The sequence below is a fragment of the Taudactylus pleione genome, unplaced genomic scaffold, assembly GCF_031769625.1.
Source record: "Taudactylus pleione unplaced genomic scaffold, aTauple2 ptg000006l, whole genome shotgun sequence".
Taxonomy (NCBI): Eukaryota; Metazoa; Chordata; class Amphibia; order Anura; family Myobatrachidae; genus Taudactylus; species Taudactylus pleione.
The window spans coordinates 704,962-726,362 of NW_028284409.1; the positions used below are offsets into that span (position 1 = coordinate 704,962).

The window sequence follows — 21,401 nt, forward strand, 5'->3', positions numbered from 1 at the left end:
GATCAGGGAGGAGACATACTATTGGAAGACGGTCCTCCTCTCTTGAGAGAGTGACTCTTGGGAGGAGACCCATGTATCCCCCTAAACACCAGAAGATGTATCAGAATCTGAGAGCTGGATGGAGCGTGAGACCGACCGCCTTCTGATTTCTTTGGCTGTACTGGCCTAGCTGCTTGCCGTAGTTGCTGAAAAGCTGCTGAGGACGAAGTCACATTCTGACCCGAGTGAGCACATATGTCACTCCAGGACAGATGCATAGGGGGCCTAAACATGGTAGGTTGCAGCTGCTAAAGGTACCCCATTATCAGGGCAGGCGTAGGAGCCGCCAACCTGTCCGAAACCTGGTCCATGATCTGGTAGATTTGACTACTGTGGTGACTCTTTAGAACAGTGACCACAACATCCCACCTGTATTAAATCCTGTGAGGACACCCCCATCACCCTTCTCTGTGGCCTGGCCTGCATGAGGGGCCTACACCGTCTGGTCTTGGCTGCATAGACCTAGCAGCTTGTAGTGATTTTTGAACGGCTACTGAAGATGATGCCCTGCCTCGACCAGCACACATGTCCATCCATGATGGAACATAGAGGGCATAACCCTAGGGGGCTGCTGCTACAGGTCATACATGACACCAGCCCAGGGGCTCCAGCCACCTGTCTTACCGTTTCTTTGGACAAAACAAAAGTTATCCAACGTCTGAGTATCAACGTGACCATCGTTTCACACCCACTATATTTCATACATCTTTGTAGAGGGTTACATGAGGAGAAACAGCAGTGATAGGTTATGCTGACAAGGCAGCATAGCCCAGCAGATTTCATAAGTCACATGCAATGCACACGGATATATACATCTATATACACATATCCACATGTACATACACACTAAGCTCTCTAGTCAACTACCAAACACCAGGTAGGACCTAGAGCTCTGTATGACCTGATCACTGCGGGGGAGGCATATAGGGACCACCACCACCTCCTGAGCAAATAACCACCACAAGCATCCGAGAGTGGTCTCTGGCTGACTCATATAAAGGGAGGTTCTTCCCTTTTACATATATTCACACGTGTGTATGTATATATATATATATATATATACAGACCAAGAGGTGCGGCACTCACGGACCAATATAGAAGTACACAGAGGTGAGCCAAACGATAAAGTTTCAGTTCTTTATAACTGTCTTAAGAAAAATGCATAACGTACAAACAACATACCTTAAATATCCCATCACCAATCACCCAGTGTCCAATCCGTGCCATTAGCACAGCGTGATCGACGTCACCGTTCCCGCTGAATCCGGGCGCTGGAGATGACGTCACAACACTCGGCGCACACCACGTGACTCCCACACCAAGCGTTACTAAGCTTAAATGATTCTTGTTCTTTTTAATGTACAACATAAGGGTGGACGAGAGAACCCAAGGACAATTCCATCTTGTACTATTTTACATTAAAGGCTTTGCCCAAAATGGGATTGAAATAGCGGCAGTTAAAATCCTGACCACAGAAGCCGACAGGAGGAGATCCCGACACCGGATGGTAAGTATCTTAACCCTCCCCTCTCCCCCCCTAACCCTCCCTTGGTGGTGCCTCACCCTAAAACTCCCGGGGTGGTGTCTAACCATAAGTCCCCCTGGGGGTACCTAAACTTAACCCCCCTTGCCGCAGCCTAAACCTAACCCTCACAGGGTGGTGCCTAGCCCTAACCTCTGCCAGGTGTTGCCTAATGCTAATCCCCCCTCCCCCCTAACCCTCCCTAGGGGGTGCCTAAACCTAAAACCCCTACCGCCTGCCTCCGGTCTCTTACGATCTGGTTGCCGGCTGTTGGGATTCCTACACTGATATCCTCTTTCGTGCAGAGATAGTGGTGTCAGCATTTTGCCTGGCGGCGGGATGCTGGCATTGGTATATCGTCCACCGGCATCTTGTCTGCCGGGTTATTAACTAGCACATCCCGCTTTGCCCACCTCAGTGTATCTTCTTTTCAATAATGACTATTTTTTTACTGCCACTGCAATCTCTCTATACGTTGCACCTGACATGACATGAAATGCAACAGGTTTCTCAAACTATTTTACTTCTGGGACAGGCCAACCTTGGGGTACTTTCTTCTAAACAACCATCTATCAGCCAGTGCTCTGCCTGTATGTTTTATCTGTGTCATATACATAATTAACCTGCCATTCTATCTGCCACTGCTGTGTAAATATGTTTTATAGATGTATAGTTTTTAAAACTGTCATGGGTTTATGCCGCTGCTCTGTCACTATATTTAGCCAGCCAGTTTATTCAGTTGTAACCTTTGCCATTATTGCATGAAGATCCCCTATATGAATGCAAAAAGACTTCACCCCCTATTTAATTGTACATAGATTCTTCCCCCATTATTGTACATGATCACATTTCAGCACATAAACAATCCCATTATTGCACAAATATTGCACAGAGACCCCTCTCTATAGCATAGAGATTATCCAGTTTTAATATTAAAGAGAATCCACATCTCCTTAATCAACACTCTTTTCTGGTGCCGAATTCTTGTGTTACTATAAGTATCTCTATGATCAAAGAGGCACCCAAAGTGTTAATGCCTGGGACCTCCACCTGACTGTTGAGGTGGAAGAGGAAGACAGTTCACCTCCTGTGGGCTCTGCTCCTTAATAGTTGCAAAGCTATGGTCGAGGGACCCAGCAAATAGAGGTGAAGTATGTAAAACTGGAGGTGCCATCAAGTATGTACTGCACTTATACTGTCACACAGATATGCAAATAGCTTTAAGTGGAGTTGATGTCTATATTTCCTCAATCAACTGCATGTCCACTTACAAATATCTGAAGAGAAATAAATGTGGAAGCGCCTTGTGTAGTAACTTTATACACCTACCACACAAACAAGCACACTAAGGCCCTTATTCAATTTGGGAGCGAGCTCCACATCGGAGCTTTTCCTGGGATAAAGTATTGAGCGCGTGCCCGCTTTATCCCCATATTCAATTTAAAATCAGCGAAAATGGGACTCGCGAATCTACGAAGAAAAATGGGAATTTTCGGGAAATAATTGTAGGACCCCCCCTAAAGATGTCCAAACATGGGGGATCACTATGGGTACCCCCGTTTTTGCCTGCAAAAGAAAGTTGGGTTTTTAAATAGCCGCGGCAGGTGTTTTTTCCTGACTTTGAAGAAGTGATGCAGAAGAGCACTTAGGTTATTTTTTTTGTTTTTTAAGTGGTCCCATCTAATTTGGGGTACATGAAAATGAGTACTAGCATATGTTTAAGTCCCTAAAGTAATTTTTTTTTAAATTCTGCAAAAATGCACCTGCCGCTAGTAGCCTCTTCTAGAAAACACCTGCCGCATACTTGCAGAACACCCCTGAACCTATTTCCCTATTTTTAAACACTGTTTCCACTTTTTTTTTCACACCAAATATTTAATTAATTTTTTTGAGGTGTCCCTATTTTTTTTTTACACAGTTTTTTTTTAAATGTCATTCCCAGTGGTGCAGGCTATTTTTTTTAAGCCCACACCCCTAAACACCAATTCTGCACATTTTTTCGCCATGTAAAACATGGTGAAAAGTTATCCCCGTTTTTTTCCAAAGACTTTTCGAACCTGCGGGGATAATTGAAATAGGCGAAAATGACGTCATCACCGAGTCCGACTTTTCGCAGCCTAATTGAATACCCCCTAAGTTACATTCTGTCAGAATCTAATTAGCCTATGCTTTTTAAATTTTGGACAAAACTGAAGCACATGAAAGAAATCATAAAGGCCCTGGTTGATATGAAATCCACGGCTCCAGTGTTGTAAGGCAGCAATGCAGTGCTCAGTGCCATAATATCTATACATGCATTAAGATTAAAATAATCAGATTATATATATATATATATATATATATATATACAACAACAAACAATCACCTGTCTTTGCAAAGCCTGATCCGTCAAAGTAGGTTCCTTTCTGTGGATTTGCAAAGCATGAACCAACATTGAAGCTGGAAGTGGGTTTATTAAAATTTGTATTTCCTTCCACCATTCTAAAATTCCTGATGCAGCCATCGATACTATGCAGAACCTGGGGAATAGGAAAATGATTTAGTACCTAAAAATATGATATTACATAATGATTATTGAAAGCAGATTATTATTATGCTTTGTAAATAGTTTGTTGATATTTAAAATGTCCACTAAGTGAAAGAGAGCAAATGTTTCAAGGAAGTAAATAAATAATTACAAAAACTTGCCTGTTAAGATCATTGCAAAACAATGTATTAACTGCATATGAAATTGGGATATCCTCTATGCTATGAAAATTCCTCTTCATGAATGTTCAAGGGTATCTGCCTACTCATATTTCCATTGCCTCCTGCTATTGTCATTGCAGAACATTGATAATGCAGACACATACTGTATGTTTATCATGATCTATTACTGTATCTAGAAGATTATAGATAAGACTGTATATGATTTCTTACCAATGTCACTTTAGGTTAAGTGAGGAAGGCTTAGGTGTGAGTATCAATAACTAGAGATCGGCATTTAGGGATTTATTATTTAGGAAGTAAGGAAAGGGTGGGATTCAGGGATGCTCATATAGAGCTTGTAAAGGAAGTTCAGCCACTTGACATTTTGGATTTTCAAGGGAACACTTGAGTATTCTTTATATCACACTTTTAATAAATTGTCACTAAGTGCCTGATGCTGTGTTGCACATAAAGATGTCTCAATTCCCGCAGCTTCCAGAAATCCAGGCTAACCCCCTCCTGTATTCTAAGTTGGCTTGATCTATGTGACCCCACCACCTCCAGCCCTCCACTTGTAAGAGCAGCCATCATCTCTATTAACTGCATTTGCTTAAGCCCACCTGTGAGGCATCAGCCCTACACTCCTGGCTAGAGGGACTCCTCCCCCTTCCATCATCACACCTGTTCTCCCAATGTGGACCTTCATCACCAGCCTATTGTTTATGACAGTTACCTGCCTCCTGTCGGCAGTTGGCTTCTGTCACTTTTGCCCTTGTGTAATTTCCAGTTCCTAATGTGCAGCAGGTGAATTCTCAATTTGTTTCTCCCTTCCATCTCCCATCTTGATTTCTAGGCCCAGTCTGTCTGTTTCTGCCCTCTGTGTCAGTGTTCCATTTTATTTCATAAGTTATTTAATCTTTTCCAGTGTGGTACCTGTTTCTAGCATTTAGTGGTTTTTAGGTTCACATGAAGTTTCAATGACCGGGCAATCTTCAATCAGATAATTTGTCATTTCCTGTGGGTTCATGCTGCACCTGGTATTTCTGCTGGTGTCTGCCACTGAGCAATTCCTTCATCCTCCCTGTCATCTAGGAAAGTTCTTCTCCTAGACTGTGCAAGATTATGTTATTTCCATTAAAGAAGATTAAGGGTGAGAGGAAGTCTAAGGGGTCTGCAAGTGCTATTGGCACTGATGTGGTGCAAGAAAATTATGCGATGGTACATTGCACACTGACATTTTTCAGGTGGAGTTACCCGGGGGCATTAGATGGATGGTATTTGTCTCTCATAGAGACTAAGAAGAGTATTGTTGCTGCTAGAAGCTTGAGGCATGTTAATGATGATGCTTTTTGGTCCTATACTAACTGGATGTTATGTATGCTAGTATTTATGGTGTGCTACCTTGAGTCATGTATAGTTGAGCACAATGTCATTCATCATTCGCCTCTAGTGGAGTAGTTTCTAATGGAGGTGTCCCAGAAGATGATTAGGGTTGTAGGCAGGTCTACGGTGGTTCAGCGGGGACATGGAAAATTCAATGCATTGACTTGCAGTTTTCTCAAGGTGGCTCATGTCACTCTTCAACACATGTGAAGAATCTGCAGAGAGGGTTGAGGCAGCCCTGGACCAGGTCCTTCATAAGGTTCCATCACCCATTTGTTTAGGTGCATTGACCCTGGGAAGATGCAGCCATGTTGTTGAATGATTTCACATGCAGTTTTCATTTGCCCATTAGGAAGGAACATTCTCAGGGAATGGTCTAGCATTGTACCAAAGGTGGTAGTTGGGGTGGGGGTTTTACTGGCAATACAGATGGCATCAGGCAGGGGTTGAGGATCCACTCCCAATTAATGAGTTGAGAATATTTGGGCCATTGCCAGTAGTCTACTATAGATGTGTCGTCATACACCCAACATCAATAAAAATGCAGCGAGAGACGCCTGGTGCGAGTGAACAGCCAGGTCCCGAGAAATTTGGAATGCGCAGAACATTTTTCTGATGTCTTTTTCTCACACAAATGTATCTTAGTCACAAGAGGATGTGACAAACTACTTCACTGGACTCCACTGAATAATTTGATTTGAGACACTTGTACAGTATATCAGTGTGTGTCCGAATCTGTATATGAAAGCAACGGCCACTGCATTGTAGCACTTTGTATACAAATTCAGACTCATTCATACACAATTGCTAATAGCAGAATACTATTAAATTCATCACCATCCACATTTTCCATCAACCTACTCTTCTCCCACACATTCTGCATATAGTTTAGTGAATTTAGTAATTGTTATGACAATACATAACATTGCTAGCAATCACCAGATAAAATAAAGTAGATAAAAGTTTGTATGATTTTATAATGTATTTAGAAATAGCAAGTTGCTCGAATCTGACAAGACAATGACATTACCATACATATAGACAAACAGAGCAGGAGAAACTAACATCCATTTTATTATGTTTATTGCTACTGTAACATTTTATTTTGTTGTTACTTGCAAAGTAAAAGCCTGTAAAATAATTGACATCTAGTTCAATTTGCTAGTTATCCATTGTAAGATGCAAAACAAATGCAAAAAAAGTTTGAAGAACCGAATAATAATGAAAAACAAATGTTTTTTAAAAAAAAGTGTTGTCACAGCTTTAAAGGTAGTAAAAATAGTCTGACCTCCAGCATGCACAATAAAGCACAGAGGAAATATAAAATCAGACTGCAATCTTACCGGGCCAATCCTTTTGGTAGTATAATTAATAGGCAATCCGCCAACGTATAACATGCCCACCACATCCAGAATGTCTGCTTTCTTTGGACTGTTTGTGCTGTTTGCAATTCCATCAACAAATAGATATCCTGTCTGCTTTGTTCTGAATATATTTATCTTGGAGAAAAACAAGCTCAATATTAACAGACAGTGAAGCTTTACACAGTGATTTAAAATAAGTCTCATTTAAAATAATTCCCTTTAACATTAAATACAACCTAAGTAATTATTTTAATTGTATTTTCATGAAACTTTATGGAGTGATTTTCATTTTTATTATGTGAGGTTGAGCAATAGTTTGGGCAGTCATACTACTGGCTGGTAAATTAATCCAAAGATTACAATTCTAACTATTTGATTTACCTTATTTTTGGCTTTATTAAGAGTCCACATAAACTACTGGTCTTGTAGAGCAGTGATTCCCAACCTCGGTCCTCAAGGCACACTAACTGTCCTGGTTTTAGTGATATCCATGATTGTGCACAAATGGTTAAATCAAATGACTGAGGCACTAATTAGGTCACTTGTGCTCAAGTATGGCTATCCCTAAAACCTGGACTGTTAGTGTGCCTTGAGGACCGTGGTTGTGAACCCCTGTTGTAGAGGGTGCATTATGTCATTTAATATGAAACAAACAGTAAATCATAGCCTTAGCTACTCAGAAAGCTGCCTGATTGGTGCACAATTGCAGTCTTTTCTAGTAAAGCAGCACTCCTTTATAGCCTATACAAGGATTTTGGGACATAGGGTTGACTAGTTTTTTTGGCAGGGGATACTCTATTATAATTAAATAATCAACAAAGTCTTCAATGGAAAGTTAGACTAGGAATTAACAGTTTATCTTTCCATCAAATGCCAGCATTTAGCATGTAACAAATAGATCAAGACATATGGACAATGCAACTTACATAACACAAATAACATAACCAGTTTATTAACTCAACAACACATACAGATGTGTCCTCACTTAACTATCCTTGTGGCCGGACATAACTTAGTTATCACGGCATGGAGTGATACAAGTGATGTGTCACAAGCTATTATTCTATAGAACTCTATTTAAATGCTAGACATCTAATATAAAAAAAGACATGTGGCCAGAAGAATAGTTACATGAGGACATCTGTATTACATGAGAATAGTTACATAAGGACATCTTTATTACTGGGTTCTGCATTTCAGGCATTGTACTATTCTATTCCTCCAGTATTGGTCAGATTATGCGGCACCCTCCGTGCCGCATAATCTGACCAATACTGGAGGAATAGAATAGTATAATGTAGAGCAAGACTGAATAAGATATAACTTTTCACAAAATCAATTTTGATCAATTTTGGTTTTATTATTGTTTTATATTTATGTATTTAACGTGGCACAAACTATCTCCAACAGCGTGCAATTAATATATACAATCCTGACGCTGGAAGCCCGACAAGGGATTTAAGATAGGTGTCAAAATACCGACACCTATCTTAATCCTGATGCCGGAATCCAGGTAAGCCGGGGCACCCTTAGTGTTACCCGTGGGAGAGGGAGGGTTAGTTTTAGGAAGCATAGCAGGATTAGTGTTAGTTTTTGGGGGGAGGGTTAGGCACCACTGGGGAGTAGGGAGTTTGGCACTAAGGGGGGAGGGTTAGGTTTAGGCATGAAGGGGGAAACTTAGGTTTAGGCACTAACGGGCATGGTTACAGTGTGCGGTGGGGCGGGTTAGGTTTAGGCACCAAGAAAGGAGGGTTAGGTTTAGGGGGAGAAGGGGGAGGGTTTGTATACTTACCTGACCCCTGTCGAGATACATTGGTGTGCCACTGTCGGTATTTTGACAGTAGGCATCCCGACAGCCGGCATTACATACCAATTCCATATATACAGTACAGTAACAGTGTAACTTGACATATCTTAAGTACAATACAGTGTACATTGGCATATCTAGAAACAAGTTACAGCAATAAATTGTCAGACTAAATGGGACCAGGTTACGGAATGAGGGAAGGGTAACTGAGCACTAGAGAGCATGTACACAAGGTAAGGACAAGAATACATTATCTGTGTTACTGAAGGGGACTTTAAGACAAAAGACGAGGAGCACAGGTGGCATAGATAGTGCTTTGGAAATAACAGGAAAGAGGACCCTGCCCAAGGGTGTAACTACAGTGGGTACAGGGGTTGCCCTTGCTAATGCACCATCTACATGGCCTGTGTCCTCTTGTAAGCAGAATCCCAACATGGATTAAAGGCACTGTGGCATAATGTAAACTGGAAACAATGGCTTAATGTGAACTGAGGGCACTACATCGTGGAATAATATGAACTAGTGACAACATGAACTGAGGGACACCATGTGGCATATTGTGATCTGATGCACTGTGTGACATAATGTGGACAGGGAACACTGCAATGTGGCATAATGTGAACTAGAGCACCACAATATTAAACAATGCAAACTGGAGGTACAGGTATAATTTGGACTAAGGACTTTACAATGTGGCATATATGGAACTGTGAGACACTAAATTGTGGCAAAATATGAACTGGGTAGTGACATAATATGAATTAATTAATAATATATACTAAGGACACTGTGTGGCATAATATAAACTTGGGGCAATACAATGTGACAATATGAACTGGGCAGTGGCATAATATGAAGAGAGGGCACTGTATGACATAATTAGAACTTGAGCACTATGTGAAATAATGAAAACACTACAATGTGGCATAATGGGAACTGGGGGCACATGAAATGTGACATAATATGAACTGGGTAGTCACATAATAGGAGTTGAGTGCACTGTGGCATAATGTGGACTAGGGCACTGTGCAGCATAATTTATACTGGGATCACTGCAATGCGGCATAAAATTAACTGGGGGCACTACAATGTGACATTTTGTAAACTGGGGGCTCTACATTATGGCATGAAGTTAACTAGGGTATTGTGACATAATATTAACTAGGGCACTACTATGGGGCATAAAATTAACCATAGAACCACTACGCGGCATAAAATCAATAATTGCTGTTGAGAGAGGTATCTCTCTAGAACAGGGGTTCCCAACCATGGTCCTCAAGGCACACACTGGGCAAAATTTACTAAGCGGCGGTTTGACGGCGGGTTCTATTCTAAACCCCGGCAGTTTGGTGGCGGGTTCTATTCTGTTCTAAACCCCGGGGGTTTGGTGGCAGTTATGCAGCAGTTTCTAAATGGCAGCCCTGTTCTATTCAATACTAAAATGTGTTTTGATGGCAGTTTTGCAGCGGTTTTGGGCTTAGTAAATCTGCAGATAGCAAATCGCCGTCAAAGCACAGTCAAAACACATTTTAGAATAGAATAGAACAGGGCTGTCATTTAGAAACTGCTGCAAAACTGCCACCAAACCCCCGAGGTTTAGAACAGAATAGAACCCGCCACCAAACCGCCGGGGTTTAGAATAGAACAGAAACCACAGTCAAACCACCGCTTAGTAAATTTTGCCCTAACAGTCCAGGTTTTAGGGATAGCCATACTTGAGCACAAGTGACTTAATTCGTACCTCAGTTATTTTGATTTAACCATCTGTGCACAATAATGGATATCACTAAAACCAGGTCTGTTAGTGTGCCTTGAGGACTGAGGTTGGGAATCACTGCTCTAGAAGTACTGGGTTGGGCCCTTCAAAATGTTGGCATGGGGCCAACAAAGTTTTAGTTACACCCTGTACAGGAGAGCTTACATACTACGAAGAGTGGTGAACAGATGGAGGATGAACTGGGAATAAGGACAAGTCAAGGAGAGAAAAGTAAGTGAAAATTTGGGAGAAGGGCTTGTAGGTTTTAATTTTAGGGCAATGCTATAGTATATACACTGTATTAAAGAGTGTACATTAGCAACAAATGTAGCTAGACAAGCAGCTTAAAGTGAAAGAGCCTTTTGCATTGAAATATATAAGATGTTTGCATACTTTTTTCTTAAATATAGCAAATATATGTATGTACCTTATGCCACTCTCCATCGTCAACTCTTTGAGGAACCATTGTGGTTGTGTCTCCACTTCCAAGGTCATATCTAAAGTGAGCTATTCCATCTTTAATCTGGACAGTGGCAAAATCAGCATGGTTGATACGAGCCATGTAGAAAAGCAGTCCTGTGTCTGCCTTAGTACGGAGTTCAAGTTCTATTGAAAGACTACAAATAAACAATGTTCAAATATATGATATGCGGAAAAAAAACAAAAATATATTAAATGTTTATCACTTAAAGCTAAGTTACAAAAGTACAATAAAACTTTCAATGGCTATTAATGAAATCAACAGACAATGCAACTTACGTATTTTTTACTTTCGTATCATCAAATTCAAGTGCCACGTGGCTGTTCCTGGAGAGCCCAAACTGCTTGCCTCCTTGCACAATGTCTGGCCTTGTATCAGCAGCGCAACCCTTCAAATAACAACAAACACAAACTCTTTAGATTTCTATACATCGTGCCATTATTTATTTTTTCATTTAACTAAGACAAAATATTTTTTTATATCCATATTATTTTCTTATTCCTAAATCTCCAAAGTCAAAGGGACCTAATTTGCTTATACAGGACCTACTGTGAATAATGTATATAGGTAGGTTATGCTGCTATAAATCACCGATCAAAAGATTTGATTACAAAATGTTATTGTGGCTTTTCACACTAACATACAGAATTCTGTGATTAGGCACACTATGTATATTTTTGGCATCAAGTGTAATTAAAAGTTAAAAATACAGAAATATATAAACCTCCTTTTCCCAAGGACAATCTAGGAGTTTTCATGTTTGTACCAAACAGTTTATTAATAAGAGGTACTAAAATTAAAATAATTATTGTCTTCATAAAAAAAAAATACTTACATGAAGTAACAGTGCGTACATTAATTGAACTATATCAACATAATGTCAGCAAATTATTGAAAGTCAAAAAGTTAACTAGAAGAATAGTTTAAGTAGGGACCAAAACACTAATTCCTGTGGGTGGAGGTAACAAAGAAAATTACAGTAGTAAATTTGGAGCGCTTATTTAGACTGGGAACTACCCCAGTAAGCATAGAGTAAAATATATAACTTTGCACTGCACATATACCAGGCCATATATAGAGATTTGTAGATATCTGATACTTTTGTATCTTTATATTTAGCCAGTCAGATGGGGAGAGTAGAGGCAGTTATCTATAGGCTAACCCCAGTAAATGTATATTAACTCAAATGCGAATGTCTGAAAATATATACAAAATCAAATGCCCTGACTGACTGACTGACTCATTAACACCCAGTCCAAACCCCTGGACTAGAAACATGAAAATCGGGGAGTATATTCCTTCCATGACGCAGGTGCCAACTAGGAAGCTATTTTTTGAAATTCAACGTCTAAGGGGGTGAATAGAGCTAAAATGTTTCCTCCCCCTGTGTCCAATGTCCTGACTGACTGTCTCACCGTGGCCGTAACACAGTTCAATATTCAAACACAAACTGTCATCTAAAGTGCTACCAAACATCACTGGCAGATAGTGTGTCTCCCCTATTTGAATAGTGCGGGAAGGAAATGTGTTACTACACAGGTGAGGGAGGGGAATGACAAATATATTACTACAGGGTGAAGGCAGGGAATGTATTACAATATGGGTGAGAAAGGGGAATGTGTTACTTGCCGGGGTGAGCGGGGGTAATGTGTTACTACAGAGGTGAGGGAGGTGAATGTGTTACTCCAGAGGTGAGGGAGGGGAATGTGTTACTCCAGAGGTGAGGGAGGTGAATAGATTACTACAGGTGTGAGTGAGGGTAATGTGTTACAACAGCTGTGAGGGAGGGATTATATTTTTACACAGGTGAAGGAGGGGAATGTCGAATGTGTTACAACACGGGCAAGCTGCTTTTTTGTGGGTCTGAGGTATGCAGCCCAGTGCTGCTTATGTTAATGCTGAATAACATGCTGAGAATCATTATGATACAAGGACCTCATGCTGTAGATATCTTTGTTACAGAGTTACCAGGCCAGGCTGTAATTGGCTAGTGCTGTAGCTGCATTTATGAGGATACCACACACTGTTGGACCCCAGACCTTTTCTGCTACCAGCTTAAGTTGTTAGTGCTAGAAAAACTTTTGGGTGTGGGAGCCACACATTATTAGTATTATTATGATAATAATGACTAGTGCACCAACAGCATGATGATATTTTTAATAGTATATCATAATGCTTTACATATACACTCGCCATTATGCATATATGCACATTTAAGATCTGTGTAGTATGCTTCTAACTCTGATTCAGCTCCCAGGTGACTCCAGCTACTGGTATAATTGTTAGAGGTATGTATTCAGTCAGATAAAATAAGCAGAGCTTACAGTCTGACCCTCTTCACCGCCTAATATACTGTTGGTTGTCTCTAATTTATGTTCTCTTTGTAATAATATAACAAATATTAATATAATTGTTGTTACTTTTCAAATTGTTCTATTCTCAACAATGGTATGTGTATTAGATTCCCAAATGTTCCCTTTCCCTGCCCTTCCCCTTTTTCTTTCTGTAACCCATATATTGATATTTCTTGCAATAAAAATGATTGATGATTAAAAAAAGTAAGCAGAGCTAATAAAGTGGTCATAGCTAGTGATGAAATATGAAATGGAATGTGAAATAAATATAGTAAAAACACTGCTAAGTTCTTTCCCATGATCACATAATTTCTCTGTGGATATTCATTTCTCTTTATCTCAGTTACACAAAGCTATAGCAACAATTACCTCTAAAGGGAAAAACATATGTGAAGACATGTGGTTTACATTAATAATGACGAGAAAAAAGCAAATAGATGCCTTATTAAGGTCAGTGTGTTATATCTCCCAGGGGAAGATAGAAAAAAAATACTGTTTTAGATTTACATCTATTTTTGTACTAAATGTGTCACAAAAAAGTCCACGGTATATAATACTGTCAAAGGCACAAATGTAATAGACTGCGATTTGTGGGCACAGGTGCAATTTGGTGTTAGATAGCTGCTAGATTTACAGTGGTAATTAGTTTTAAGGCAAAACCAGGTGGATTTTAAATTAAATAAAATTATCACCAAAGCTAATAGCTATATCGCAAAAGTCGTGCCTTTGCCTGTTAATCTAATTGCATTTGGGCTAATGTCTGTTTGTAGTTTTGTAAATGCCCAACAAACTTTTCTTCACCATAGGATGTTTAATGTGTAAAAATTTGGTGACCAAGACTAGCAAATATGTAAATCAAACTGAGGTGTTCCAAATATAGTGGGGGAAAGCATATTGACAAATCTGTTGTAGTTGCTATGAAATAGGGCTATAACTTGTCTTTTGAAATAATTAACAGGTGTAAAATTGATCATCAATCATCATTAGAAAAGTGATCAATAACACTATTATATTTAACATCTAAGTAAACTACAACTAGAACCTAGTATGGTTATTCTGTAACAGTCATGTAGACATAATGGCAATGGAATTAATTCATTTTTATTATAAATACACATTACAATAATATATACATCTTCTACTTACCACTCTGGATGCATTTTACTTTGCATGTAGAAATATGATGTCCTAAATGCTGTATCACAAAAAACTTAGCTAGTCTAGGTAATGGATTCTCAAACGTGAATGGTCTTATAACATATTTCTTATATAGGGTTGCTTAAAGGGTTGCAGCAGTGACAGCAGGACCCCTCCCACATCCCAGGGTTCTGGTCCAGTGGCAGCCTGTTTGTGTCTTACTATTGATGCAAGTGATGAGGGGGTTCATGGATGCCAGTAAACACTTATGGAATGAACAAAGTTTGGCTTGGAAGAGATTTCTCCCATGGTATAAAATCAACAGAAAAATAGTTTTGCCACAGTATGAGATGTCTTCTCCTATGTCTGTAATTCTAGCCATACTGTTTAAAGTATTGGAAGAAAACATTTGCAGACTGTCACACTGGGATACATTTTCATTTCTATTGCTACATAAAACCCTGTAAGAGAATCATTGTAATTTGAGGTAGTCCATATGCTGCATTCTGTTCACAGTACATGGGATTAAAAGACTGAAGGAAACAGGAATGATTAGGTTTCTATCAACGAGATAACACAGAGAAACGATAAAGAACCACGTTAAACAGGTGTGAGGTAATGGATACCGTTGTGGAATCAAGCTCATCTGTGATATTGGCACTCTTCACTTCAATGTTGTCAGGCCCCTATGGTGCAGCAAATAAGAGGCAAAGCAGTTGTTAGAATCGCCATACTTTGTGAGCCACGTTCATGACAAGTTTAGCCATTATAAAAATAAAACACAGTAATAGCGTTCTTTGTCCATACTGTACGTTCACATTGTAAATTCAATAATATGTAACAATTAATTAAAGGAAATGTACTTATCTTTTACATTAATATCATTGTGTTATGCCTGTGATACATTGTGAAATAAATGTAATTTAAAATTTACATTTTACTCATATTGATAATCCATCTAAATGTATGCACACAACCTGTTTGGTCTGCCAATCTACCCAAAGTTAGCAATATTGTGTGCAATGATCGTTGGGTATGTTTGTCATGGGTAATATCTACAATGTCTTCAGCTGTAGGGGCCTGTTTATCATCAGTAGAAAACTGCTATTTCCACATGATTATCAGAACTTTTATTATATGGGCAATGTATCACAACTGTAAGACATGTATCAGAGGTATCTCCTGCCATAAGTCTCCAATGAACACTGAATTTTGTTTTTGTGGAGTTTGGCCTGGGCAATTAACATCATCTTTAGATTGTGCTAACCTTTGTAATCTATAGGTTTTGGATCCGTCCCCGGCAGCCTATACATGTACGTGCATGGCCCAATTACCTCACATGCCCAGTAGGTAAGCCGGGTCCAAACCCAGCAGGTAGATAATAGCGTGAGCTACAGCAACACCTTACTTTTCATTCTTCACTGGAACAGGCTCTTATCAAAGCCACTGTTCTGCATGTGATATGTGGGCGTAAGATGATGATAAATAAGCCCCTAAACTGTCAACTTCTATATGATAATATTCCTTTAAAAAAACACATTACTGTATAGTGTTTTATTAAATTTTTTTTTGTAAATAAAAAAATAGTTACAAAAGTAAAGAAAAAGAACACTTAAATGCATGTACTTCCATAGCAAATCTACAATTTGCTGTACATATTCTAATTTATAGCACTCTATTGTTGTTGCAATGATTTCTGGGCAGCCTCATGCAAATAGTGCACACTCAGAGAATATGAATTGTGAATGTGTCAACAGTTTGATGGCAAAACTGGTAATCAGTAAAAAGTGGCTGGCAGCAAAAAAGAAAAATACATTTGTAAGTGATGCTCTAAAGAAATAAAAATACATAAAGCAGTTCTCTGTACGTTCATGTAGCAAAAAAATAATTGCATACCCTTTGTAAGATGTATATTCATTTTTTATACTCATATTTGTAAAACAAATATATCCTAAATTATTTTTTTGTTATGATTATTAACAAAAAAAACTCAACAAAAAGGCCACTTTTTAGGGATTACATTTACAAGCTGAAACAGTCTTGAACTTTGTTGCACTTGAGAATGTTCCCTCCCTCTTTGGTGTTTGTGCTTCTATGTCTTACTCGTACAAAACAAAAAATATCAAAATAGCCATAAAGAAATAATGTACTCCTTAAACAGTTCATTGACCTGATGCACATTTATATGGAGATAGAACTGCTCTGCGATTTCTTTTATGCTAATCATTAACAGCAATTTGTACATTATAACATATAAAATAATATCAATAAATTGATTTAGGAATTGACTAAAGTCAAGTTTGCAAGAAAAATCAATGATAATGTAGACACTGCAGAAAACATATTGTTTTTATATAATTACTTATAAAAGTAATAAAAAAGATAAATATGTCCACATTATAAATGTATACATTTTCTGACAATTACTATTTACTTGAATGACTTTATTTAAATTATGTCATCATCCAATGGGCAACAAATAATAGGGGTAATAGGGGATTTCATCTTCATGCATTGTTTTGTTTAATCTCCCACCTAGACTAAGAGGAAGATCAGGTTGTACTGGATAATATGAATGAAAGACATTAGGAGGAAATACCATCTAAAGACAGTAAACCACAAACATCTTCATCAGACAATAATGCATAAGTGCCAATCACCATGTTTAATACCGATTCATGCAGTACACAAGCAAACACTGCATACACAGAAATTAGCAAATATTTTGCAAAAACTCTGCAGACAGAATAGTCACATCAGCTTTAAGAAAGAAAGAGGAAAGTAGGGGTTTCTTTACTCAGTGCACATTACTCCTCTTTTACATACAGCACTTACTCCTTTTTATATCCAACTGAAGTATCTAATCTTGTGTGTGTGTTGGTTGATTAATTTAAAATTTTAAATGTATTATGTTATATACCTTATTATATGCCTTATAATATAATTTGAATTTTGAGCAGCGAGAATAGCAACTCTCAGGAATGTCATACATTTTATATTAATATTGCTGGGTTATGAGTCTATCACTTTGCATATAGTTGGTAGTTAATTTAAAGTGCCTCATATATTTGAAAGTGCAACAGCAGTCAACAACAGTTACATAGTTTCCAAATACTGCAACTACTAGGGGAACATTATACTAAGTTGCAAATTATAGATTACATAGAAAATATTTAAAGAAACCTAGCGAAAAATATTATAATTGTAAGTGGAATTAATACCATAGTAGGTATAAAAAAACAAATAATTACACTGCACATACTGGCCCCTAATGATAGTCAGTTATAGAAGAGTGTAGGACCTCTGTGTTATCACATGGACTGCTCCATGAATAGGCAGTGAGATAATAGAAGTTCAGACCACTGATTGACTTTATAATCATGGTCTCTGGTCAATTTACAGTAAAAAAAACATACTTACAGTAGGTGGAACAGGGGTGACCTTTGGTGAGGCTGTTGCACCAGACTCAGGAAGAACTAATGCTTGTGTGGCATTTTTGTCTGTATGTCCTTCTTCTTCCCGGTCTGGCACCAGAGTTTGGCACTGTCCAATCTCTGCATTTTCAAAAGACACTGGCTGAGCAAAGTCCATTGGTCTAAGGAAAAAAACAACTTATTTTCATACCTTATTTAAATATGCAACTACATATTAAGGATACTGAGGTCTGGACATCTTGTAGAGAAGATACTTTGACCAACATACTGTATATCTGCTTCACCAATCAACACAATTTGAGCTCTATCAGAACTTGCAGTGCTTGCAGTCTCAGAGCTATGACTGTGTGGGATTTGTGGCAGGAAGTTGCCTGGAGGCACAACATTACATACACAATTCATATGTAAGTATAATTTACATACAGTAAATACATTTTAAAGAAAGTATACCATATGTAATCCACTGTTGCCTCTGTCCAATCATATCCTTATTCATTGCTAAAAGAAAAGTGCATTATAAGATGGTGAAGTATTTGAAGAGTTGTGCTGGTGGTGCTTCCCTGCCCCTGATGTGTCACACCCAAATTCCTAATTATCACTAGCTTCAATATCTGGCTTTTATCACAGTGGGTTTGTTGTTTTGATATTGAGCTTATCTTTCAGCAATCCTAAATCTGCAGAAGTCTTAAGTAGGAGGCTTGGATTAGCATATTCTGCTATTTCAATTAAGACTTCCAATCATATGGGATACAAATGTAGCTTTGCTTGATTGTATGTGCTAAATCGGATATTATTCTGCTCACTTCTTCCATGAGTGTCTTAACTTGGGGATTAGCCGCTCGTCAATGTTCAGGTGGGAGCATCGAGGGATTTTGCCCTGTTTATCCCCTTACTGGCAGCCTAAGAAATTAAAATACATACAAAACGGCTTCCTTGCAGATTTTTTCAGGTTTCTACCTCAGGCCAAGTTATTAACCCCCTCTATGTTACCCCTCCCCTTCCTACATTACCCGTCTGCTGTTTATTGTTACTTCTTTAGTGGTTTTGGCTTTTGTGTGTTTGGTTTTCACCTCGAGCCAGCTTGTAGACAATCGTTTGTGTTTATTTGCTTTTGGTAGTATCATTGATTTATCTTGGGAGGCTGGAACTTGTTTAGTAGCAGGCCCGGATTTCCCACCAGGCAACCTAGGCGCTCGCCTAGGGCCCCGCGAGTCCCAAGGGGCCCGTGGATGGGCCCCTTTTGACTCGTGGGGCACTAGACGGGCCCCTTTTCCCCAAGAAATCTGGCCGGTCAAAATGATCCCAGAGGAGCACTGTATGAGTACCGTGTGACATCATGATGTCACGAGGACCCGCTTATAGAGTCCCGCTGCAGCACCACTGTCTGCAATGTCACAGAGTGACTGTGTATAAGAGGGAGGAGGAGGGTCACCGGTTCCTCCGACCAGCCCCAGCCCATAACCAGCACAGCAGCCTCTACCTCTGACTACCAGGCTTGCAGCTTGCCACCAGCAGCACGCATTGGTGGCACCCAACGAGGAGCAGAGGGACAGGTCGAGGCAGAGTCTGGCTGAGTGAGACAGTGACCAAGGATCCAGATCTCAGGGAATCACAGCAGCCAGGCAGGTAGGGTCAAGTACTGTGCTATTCTCACCTACTCTAGTATAGATTGAATTATGTAGGATTTATTTTGTATGGTAGATGGGGTCTGGGAAGTGGACAGGACTGCCTTATATTACAAGCATATAGTAATATACTTTATGATGATCATGATATTATTAGTACATTAGTACATCCGGGATGATGGTATTTTCATGAAAGGTGCTTGTAATATACTATACTATACTGCAGCCCTTCCACTCCCCACCTACCATTAAAAAAATAAATCCTATAGTGTACTTTAAAAAAAAAAAGGGAGGGGGTGTAATGCTGATGACATCCCCATCATTGTACTCAGCTGAGCACAGTCACACACAATACTGGGCACTCCTCAGGCTTATGTGATGTATTTAATGGATAATGAGGAGTATAACCTTAGGGTATTAGGTTTAGTTTGGGTTATGGCATTAGGGATAAGGTATTAGGGTTGGTGTATCGGTTTGGGTTAGGGTACTGGAGTCAGATTAGATGTTTGAGTTGGGGTATTAGGGATGGTGTAGGGTTTAGCGGTTAGAGTATTAGGGTTAGAGGTTATGGTTAGGGTCAGGTTTGAGCTTAGGATTGAGTTAGCATCAGGATTAGGGTAGGGATGCAAATAAAGTGCTATGGATTGTATGAGGGAGGGGGGCCCCAAACTGGTATCTTGCCTAGGGCCCCATGAAGTCTAAATCTGGCTCTGTTTAGTAGGCGTAATATTTGTGTTTATAGTAGGAAATTGTCCACTGCTTGCATTGGTCATGTAATGGGGAACACTTTAGGGTCTTTCTTTTTACCTGTTGCAAAGAATTTTGTTACATCTGGTCATCTATTTTTTGCTCCCTAGTGGGGTCAGCAACACCATCCCTTTGGGGGCACCCTTTATGGCTCTTGTTTTGAGAGTTGGAAGTCTATAACTTTTCTGCCAATGTTGCTAGTTCAATTAGCCCCTTTTAGTCCTTGTAGAGGTGTTTTGGTGTTATTTCACTTGTTTCCCTATTTATTGGAAATACTAATTCCATGTTGCAGTAATCAAAAGTAGTTCTTGTTTTCTCAGGTGTGATCATTTTCAAAGCATAGCTTTGCTGATTTGACCTTACTGAGGTGAGCAGCACCACTTATCAGGGTGGGTCCTACATATGTTATTGGTATGGGATTTGGATGCCTATCACTTGCCATTGTCAGGCCCTTGCAAGTTGTTGTTGTATAAGCCAAGTGGTTTAATTGCTAGGTTGGCTGTCCTTTCTTTCTACTGTACCATGGTCCCACCATTTGTGAGTTGGATTATGCCATGGTTATCCACACTTTCACTCTGGGTGCATTCCCTATATAGATTTTCAGAACCCATCTGTGCTTGAAGTGCACATTTTAGGGCTTAGGGGAGTATTCTTAAGAGTAGGTAAGGTGGTGGGCTTGGTTCTTTACTAAAACCCTGTCTGGCGAGAAAGAACAGCAGTCCAGTAGTCATCTTGCTGCCCTGGTGAGGTGCGCTACTCTTCAATACACTTGGTAGACTGATTTCACCCTACTGTGGTCAACAGCTCTATCTAATCGGGTGGTCTTTGTATTTATTATTTGTATGGGAATCGGAGACCTCTCACTTTTCTGCCATTGTTGTTGTGACAGTTGGTCCATGCGCATGTTGTTTGAAGTCAACTTACGATAATTCAAGTGGGTCCACTGATCAGCTGGCCATTCTTTTTTCCACCACCATAGTATTTTAATTAAATAATAAAGCTAACAAATTTCATACCACTTATGTCTCATAGCGTTAATATATATTTATTGTATTTTCATCGTT

At 39.3% G+C, this 21,401-nt stretch overlaps 1 protein-coding gene across 1 annotated transcript in view; it reads right to left on the minus strand.

Moving 5' to 3' along the window:
* The window catches only part of LAMA2 (laminin subunit alpha 2), a 901,593-nt gene that overhangs the window by 14,379 nt on the left and 865,813 nt on the right, over nucleotides 1-21,401 (minus strand). The window contains exons 57-62 of the mRNA XM_088452064.1: nucleotides 17,952-18,126; nucleotides 15,158-15,217; nucleotides 11,319-11,428; nucleotides 10,987-11,176; nucleotides 6,976-7,131; nucleotides 3,927-4,080 (exon numbers count right to left, since the gene is read on the minus strand). Coding sequence (XP_088308190.1) covers nucleotides 3,927-4,080; nucleotides 6,976-7,131; nucleotides 10,987-11,176; nucleotides 11,319-11,428; nucleotides 15,158-15,217; nucleotides 17,952-18,126 — 845 coding nt within the window. The remainder of the gene's footprint in view (nucleotides 1-3,926; nucleotides 4,081-6,975; nucleotides 7,132-10,986; nucleotides 11,177-11,318; nucleotides 11,429-15,157; nucleotides 15,218-17,951; nucleotides 18,127-21,401) is intronic.